This window comes from Octopus bimaculoides, chromosome 13 (genome assembly GCF_001194135.2).
Source record: "Octopus bimaculoides isolate UCB-OBI-ISO-001 chromosome 13, ASM119413v2, whole genome shotgun sequence".
Lineage (NCBI taxonomy): Eukaryota > Metazoa > Mollusca > Cephalopoda > Octopoda > Octopodidae > Octopus > Octopus bimaculoides.
This window is the reverse complement of record NC_068993.1, coordinates 13,448,651-13,456,704: the sequence shown is the minus strand read 5'-3', so window position 1 is coordinate 13,456,704 and position 8,054 is coordinate 13,448,651. Positions and strand designations below refer to the sequence as shown.

Here is an 8,054-nt window from a genome sequence, read left to right as displayed (position 1 = left end):
ACACATACGTGTGTATATGTGTGTGTATATATATAATTTCATTAGTTAAAGTCTATAGTATATTCTATCAGGAAATGTAATTTCTGATGCTAAATATATCTACGAGAGCAAGAGGTTAGAAATGTTTTCTGGAAAAAAAAAGTAACAAGTTGTTTCTTGCATTGAAATATGATAATTACTTGCACCTTCCAACACCCCTGTTTATCTCTTAGATCTCCATACCTATCAGTGTGTGACATATTTTGATAAGAATTTTTACCGGTACATGTGACATTGTGATGTAGATATCTCTGGGCAGGCGTTCAGTGTATTGTAGATAATAGCCAAAGAATGGTTATCTACATCAAATCATCAATAGGTAACAGACCTAGCTGCTAGCAAGCGCTAGTTATGACAATCGGATTTTCCGACTGGCATACCGTGTGTGTTTATTTGCATGTGTTTGAAATTATAATCTACAATTCCGTCTATTAAATACTGGCCAATTCACCAATTAGTATTTTGATTTCGATAGAATTCTAATTATAAATATTTGATGTGATTATAAACTATACAACTAGCGATGATTTACGGTAGTCGTAGTAAAGTTCATTCTCATTATTTCTACCCTAGAAGCAATAGAGTGCATGAAATCTGTAAGTAATCGAGTAATCTTCGTCTTCTAAAATTCTTGCGTTCGTATGTATGTATGTATGTATGTATGTATGTATGCTTCTATGAATGAATGATGTGCGCTTTCGTATGCATATGAATAAACTATGCATTTTTATATATGAATATGATCTGTCCGCCTGTTTGTCTGTCTGTCTATTTATTTGGCAGTAATATATTCAGATATTTTGTTGGGTAGAAAGAAAATCAGAAAAAATCTTCTCTGTGTCATTTTAGCAAACGATGAAGTTTGCACGTTAAATTTTCTTCTTTAGTAGTTGAATCGAAATCAGTGGCTTTCAAGCTTTATGACTTTTGGTGCCAGGTAGATCAAATGACATTTGAAATAAGATTCACGCGTAATATTTTCTCAAATCTTTTCAAATATAAAAAAAAGAGATTTCGTTGACTATTGTTTCGACTGTCGGTTAATCACTTTCATATATAAGAAAATTATATATTACACATTCTTCAAGAAACTGAAGCTCTTGTTTGGATTTTCTTAAGAACTTAAAAAGGAGCTAAACTCTAGAGTAGAATTTTCCGTTTAGTCGAAGGCAGCCGAACATGAAACTGGGTGTTCTGGTTACAGGATTAACAGCAGAAGACTTAATAAGCACAAATCTATATACATCCGTGTATATGAATATATACACATATATGCACGTAGCCTGAAATCTTTGAAACCAGTAAAAAATGGATATAACATCACTTACTTCGCTGTAACTCCATAGTAAATGGTCCAACTTGAGGCGACTGCGGGCCTTGACAACTGGCATCGATTGACATTGCTAATAAGCCTTCGCTTGCGTAGAAATCATGTATCTGCAACGAAAGAAATATAATGTATTTAGATAAGTAAAACGAGCGCATTGCATTTTGGTGACTTAAAAGATTACATGAATAGGGAAAATATACTTGAAACTGCAAAATGTTTTGGCCGTTGCAGATATTGTGGTCAAGTTTATGCTAAGGTTCTGGTATTCTAGAATAAGGATTTGGAATCGTTAGCACGCCGACCAAATTACTTAGAAGCACATCGTTCGTCTTTACGGTCTGAGTTAAAATTCTGCAGAGGTTGGTTTTATCTGTCATCTTTCGGCGGTCGATAAATTAAGTACCAGTGAAACACTGAAGCCGAGGTAATCGACTATAACTCACCCACTCCCAAAAATTTCAGGCCTTGTGCCTATATTAGAAAAGAGTATTTCGTTTGCCGTTACGTTCTAAGTTCAAATTCCACCGAGGTCGACTTTGCGTTTCATCCTTTCGGTGTCCATAAATTAAGTACCAGTGAGAAACGGATGGTCTTCTCCCACCAAATTTCAGGCCTTGTGCCTACAGCAGAAAGGATAATAATAATAATAATCATAATCATAATGATTATTATTATTATTATTATTATTATTATTATTACTATTCCAACTACAACTATTACAGTAATAGTAGCATAACTCTGTGTGCTAATGTACGCAGCATTCTCTTGAACATTTAATAATATTTTCTGAAAACCACTTCAAAATATGTGTCATTTCCCACAAATACTATTGAATGAAAATACATATATTAAGTCGTGTAAGAAATACGCACGCACACACATGCACATACAAATCAATACATAGACACATACGCACGCATACACGCACACTGAATACACAGATTGCATGTAATGTATACACATATATACACCAACACATTCCTTACTATCCGTATTATATACTCCTCTTCCAATTGATTCCTTATTCTTTCAAACGGATCACCCTTAAAAAAAAAAAACCTTCCACGTTTCAAACATGACGTTGAGGAGGTAAAAAAGAAAAACTTCATAATACTTTTAACTAGAGAATGTTTAGGATGAAATCTCAAGAATTTAAACCGTTCATAGATTTCAACAACCAATGACAATAGTACTAATTGGATGATCCTTGGAGGGTAATGTACTTTAACACTTAAAAAAAAACAGTGTAACACAAACACATACAAACATAAATATATACATATATATATATATGTATATATATATATAAATTTAATAAATATGCAATTGCTACATATATATTATATATTGAATGAAATATGCAATGCATATATATATATATCGGATCTTATAAATATTGTTAACGTTTTCACCACTAATTGGCGGTATAGCAACCCTTCTGATAGACAGCTTCGTCATTTTGACATAATATGAGGAAATGTTAATCAGAAGGTTCCACCACTTAACTTTAATTCTCTGTCTATCACTCTCTCTTCTCTCTCTGTTACTCTCTCTCTCTCACACACGCGTGCACAAACATACATATACGCGCATTTACACACACATACACACAAAAAATGCAGTATTATAGTATCTAATTGTGTGTTTATTTCCCAGTTAGTAACTTGAATTTGGGCATCGTCATCATCATACAACACCACCGCTAACCCCACTTCCGTCATCACCACATTTTAAACTCAAGACAAAGATAGCAATGGCGATGGTGGGAAAGAGAAGCTAGGTGTTAAAGATCGTAGTGACGACGACATCGGACACGATAACAAATGATGATGATTGTAAAAATAGACAAAACATAAGGAACAAGTATAATAATTGATTATTGAGCTGAACTTTGATAATCAACGTTCCATCCATGATCGACCCGTTGTTTAATTTAAGGTAACTTACATTCAGTATCGAATTTTCTTAAAAAAGACAAGGTATTATATGAGTGAGATTTGGCTGTTATTTCTAGAAGATCGAACGACTTATAGTCGACCATTTATTTTGTATCAAGTATGTTGATGATTTTGCTAATATTAATGATGGCGTTGGTGTTGAGCCTAACGCTCAGCAAGCCCAATCTGATAATGAGATTTCCATTACATATTTTCATTTTATTTATCTTTAAATAATTGCTGAGTGAATATAGTATTTTATTTATATATATATATATATATATATATATATATATATATATATATATATATATATGAATTACATTAAAACGAGAAACTATTAGCGAGTGACTTGCAGTAGTTATTATACTAGAAGGTTGCCGGAAACACATAAAACCTAACATAAAGTTAAATTCATCATATTATATTATTAAATGAAAACGTGACGCAAATAAATTTAAAGACAGTTTTCAGCAAACGCGATGCTATTACTTTTTTATTTGTGTTTTTTTAATTGTTTTTGTTATTTTTGTCTGCTTTTGAAATTCTAAGTAAGATACCGCACACGTGATTGAAATATATAGTCTTATTAGCCGCCTGCGATTCCATCTGCAAAGATATGAAGATTATATTGTGATTATATACGGATGCTGTTAACAATCAGGTTAAATGCTCTTGCATTTGTGTATAGCAACCGTAGTAGAGTGATGACCATTTAGCAAGATGAGTAGCTGTACAAGTTCATTTCTATCGTCTGATCTTATTTAAGTTATCTTACCTACTTTGTGATTTAGTTAAAAACTTTAAGCGTCCTTCCTCAAACGTTAGTTTGTTTCTACTAGTAACTTTCAAAATTTCGACTGTTTCAAGACATTTCTCTTAACTCATGCTAATACGTATGAGACCACTACTACCCAATCTTGTTTCCTGACCATAATCTATACGTTTGAGAAGGAATTAGTCTTGGCACAGTATTCGATGACTAAGTCTTCGTCAAGACTCAACTCTAATTAAGGGTTTTTCCTCTGACATATTATTATCCGATGAGTAAGTTTTTCGGTCATGACCGATAGCTCAATATTGTTCGTATTATTATTAATTTTATAATTTTACATGCTTTTCAGTAAGCGGTCAACGTTACGTTGTTATTTAGATGACAAGAACTCAGACTGTATGAGTCAGAATATATCAGCGAAAGTTTAATATATCTTGTATATCTTATAACAATAATGAATAAATTATGTTTGGGATAAGGAGACGACATGTTCAAAAGATGAGAATGACCAGCTAAATGCTCCGAAGGATTTAACTTAATCCATATTTCTATTCGGTGTTTAAACAGCACAAAATTGAACTAAGACTTTCTAACTCCAAAATCAAAGTTTAAAAATCCATCCATCCATTATCTATCTATCTATCTATCTATCTATCTATCTATCTATCTATCTATTTGTATGTATAGGTGTATGTATGTGAGTATGCGCGTGCAGCGTATGTGGAATCTACATCATATCTGATAGGTACATGTATAAAAACATGGCGTCTATGTTATCTGTTTGTCTGTTATGACTAAACTGGATTATAGTTTTGAACTTGGAAAGGAAGCAGGGTCCGTCAGATCCTAAAACAGCCGAATAAATGGCTTGTTAGTTCTGCTTTTATTATTTTCTCGTTGTTGCTATTATTATCATCATCATCATTAATATTATTATTATTATTATCATTATTATTTATAATTTATTATCATTATTATTATACGTTTCCTACCTCCTTTTTTTATTTCGCTCTAATAAATGAAACAAAAGAATAAGAAACGAACCGGAACAGAGGAAAGCAAAAAGAAAAAAAAAATGACAAAAAATTCTTTGCTGAAGAAATTAATTTTGATGCGCATCTTGGACTTGCATTATTTGCTTCGTTGCAATGTAAGTGGATTAAGCTTGTTTTAGCATTAGCATGTATTTGAATCGTAAAACCTGTAACACAGATGAGTAGGGATGTTATAAGGTAAATATATTTACCTTTTTTTTTATTTTTTTAAAATATCGTGTACTTTGTTATTTCACTGTTCCACACACTGACTCTCATCTTGTCTACTTAGTGTGTGTGTATATGTATATTGATAAAACATTAACCTTCCATTGTTTGACAGTAGTGTAAATGTAGATTATTTTCTGTACAGGAAGCTAGCTTTAATTTGATTAGAGTTTTGTTTGTTTTGATTTTTAATTAGCAGAGAAATGGAATGCTTGCATGGTTAACAAGTTTGCGTCACTGTCACATTCTCTTGGGTTTTATTAAAATGCTTGGCACATTGGATTGGTATTTTCCATCAAAAACTCTACTTTAAGAACTGCCTTCTCTTGTGGAATTTAGAGTTCACAAACTGTATGGAAGTCCAAGGATTATGTATATACATATGTATATATGTATGCAGGTGTGTACGCCTTTATGTATATATGTGCATTCCTACGTACATCTATGTATGAACAAACATAGGTACGTTCGTGTGTATATGCCTATCATTTGCCGAGATAAGTGTGAAGAGAGAGAGAGTGGCTGGGAGGGATATCTTCTCTGATATCGCATATACTTTGTTTCTGTACATAAGCTCATGCTGGAAGTAATTTAACTTACGTTATTATCCACTTAACAATAGGCTCGAGGCTACATAAGATAATGCAGAACGTAGGATAACTTAGAATAAACTGCAATAAAGGAATAACTTGTCTTATCACCTCCACTGCATTCAAGCGTTTATGACCAAAAAGTTCTCCATTAACTCATTCCGTGTACGTATAAAGAGATAGGATGTAGTTGGAACTAGTTCTGTCATAAGATGTGCGTGTATCCTCATTTTGCAATAACTGAATTCACTCCTCTATTGTGAAGCTTGCGGAAGGACGGGCTCTACCCTAATAATAGTTTACAACAACAGTACACAAAGGAATCTTCTGTAGTTTCTATTGGCACATTAATGGTTTTAGGATATAAATATCGATATATATATATATTGGTTTTGTATCAAGTAAAATGACAAATTTCTTTTGCTTATGAATATTTCGTTAAAATTTATCTTCCTAGTGTTTTTCATTCGTTAATATATTTTTATAGATACTAAAATAAAAATTATCATTTATATACATTCATATGTGAGCGAGAAATCGATGTTACTAGTTTCAGTCAAAACAAATATGTGTATTACTAATTTGGTGTTAGTAATATTTGATATATCTGCGTATGCTTATTCTTATGCCAATACATTTCAGGAAAAAGACGGTGAGCTGGCGAAATGCTTAGCGGTTTTTCGTCTGTCTTTACGTTCTGAGTTCAAATTCCGCCGAGGTCGACTTTGCCTTTCACCTTTTCGGGGCCGATAAATTAAGTACCTGTTGCGTACTGAGGTTGATCTAATCGACTGACCCACCTCCCCCAACATTTCGGGCCTTGTGCCAAAATTTGAAACCAATATGTACTTTAAGACTACATATGGAATCGATGTAAGCGTACTTCGAGTACGCGTATTAAAATAATACGTATCGCATAATACTTACGTAGATAATATTGGATATTGTGAGCGGCAACGTCAACATATTCATATATACAACATGTAACCATACGCTGGAATAATGTTGTTTACAACGTTCAGGCTTACGAGAGTAATAAATAACGTATGTTATATGAAAACGTGTGAAAAAAATATACACATAAAGTGTAAGCGAACGTGAAACAAGAATAAGGCATACGTAATAAACCTTTTGTAATATAGCGTATGCAACTCATAGTTCAGAATATCTTTGTGGATGAATCTGAAAATATGAACGTATGGAAATATCATTCACATCACATGTGAAACGTTTCTTTTGATCTGTCAAATATCGGGGGGAAAATTTTAAAGATGCCAAGTTACGTTTATCTTATGTCGAAGTATCCCAACAAAACAACAGGCATTCGATAAAGGTCATAGCAAGTTCTCATTTCTCATCTTTCCATGTACATCTATATATGATCTCTCTCTTACTTTTCTCACCCCACCTCTGTCTCTCTCACTCTCTTATATATAGATATGCATACACATCCATAGGTGCATATATATATATATATATATATATATATATATATATATATATATATATATATATATATATATATATATACATACATTCTCTACTTATTTTTTGCTTCATCATTATATAAATCTTGTATATTATTAATAAGCGTATAAACACACATTGCATGGGTGTGTGAGTGCGGATGCACGCTGACAAATTATAGATATCCATATATTCATACACTCGCATACATCTAAATCTCTCTCTCTCTCTCTTCATATACACACGCAAATACATACGTGTGTGTGTATATATATATACATGTATATATATATACACATACACAAATAGAATTATATATATACATATACACACAGGCAAATACACACCATATATATGTGTGTGTGTGTGTGTGTGTGTGTTTATATATATATATTTTTTTTTTCATACTCGTATATGTGTGTGCATTATGTACGTACATACTCATACAAACACACATTACAGCTCTCCAGTTTAAGCAGTTTCTTTTTCGTCTTCTTTACATTATTCGTTCTTGAAAAATATGCCAAACCCTAGAAGAATTTTACTTATAATCATAGAAGGTCATGAAAAAATTTTTTGATATTTTTTCATCCTTGAGTTTTTTCAAAGAATCTCTGGAAGGTTGCCTTCATTATTCTACTCTCTTTCAACTCA

General features: G+C 32.4%; 1 protein-coding gene across 1 annotated transcript in view; it reads right to left on the bottom strand.

Moving 5' to 3' along the window:
- LOC106873667 (uncharacterized) overlaps positions 1-8,054 on the bottom strand; it is a 127,806-nt gene that overhangs the window by 9,932 nt on the left and 109,820 nt on the right. The window contains exon 5 of the mRNA XM_014921120.2: positions 1,368-1,476. Within this exon, the coding sequence (XP_014776606.1) occupies positions 1,368-1,476 (109 nt within the window). The remainder of the gene's footprint in view (positions 1-1,367; positions 1,477-8,054) is intronic.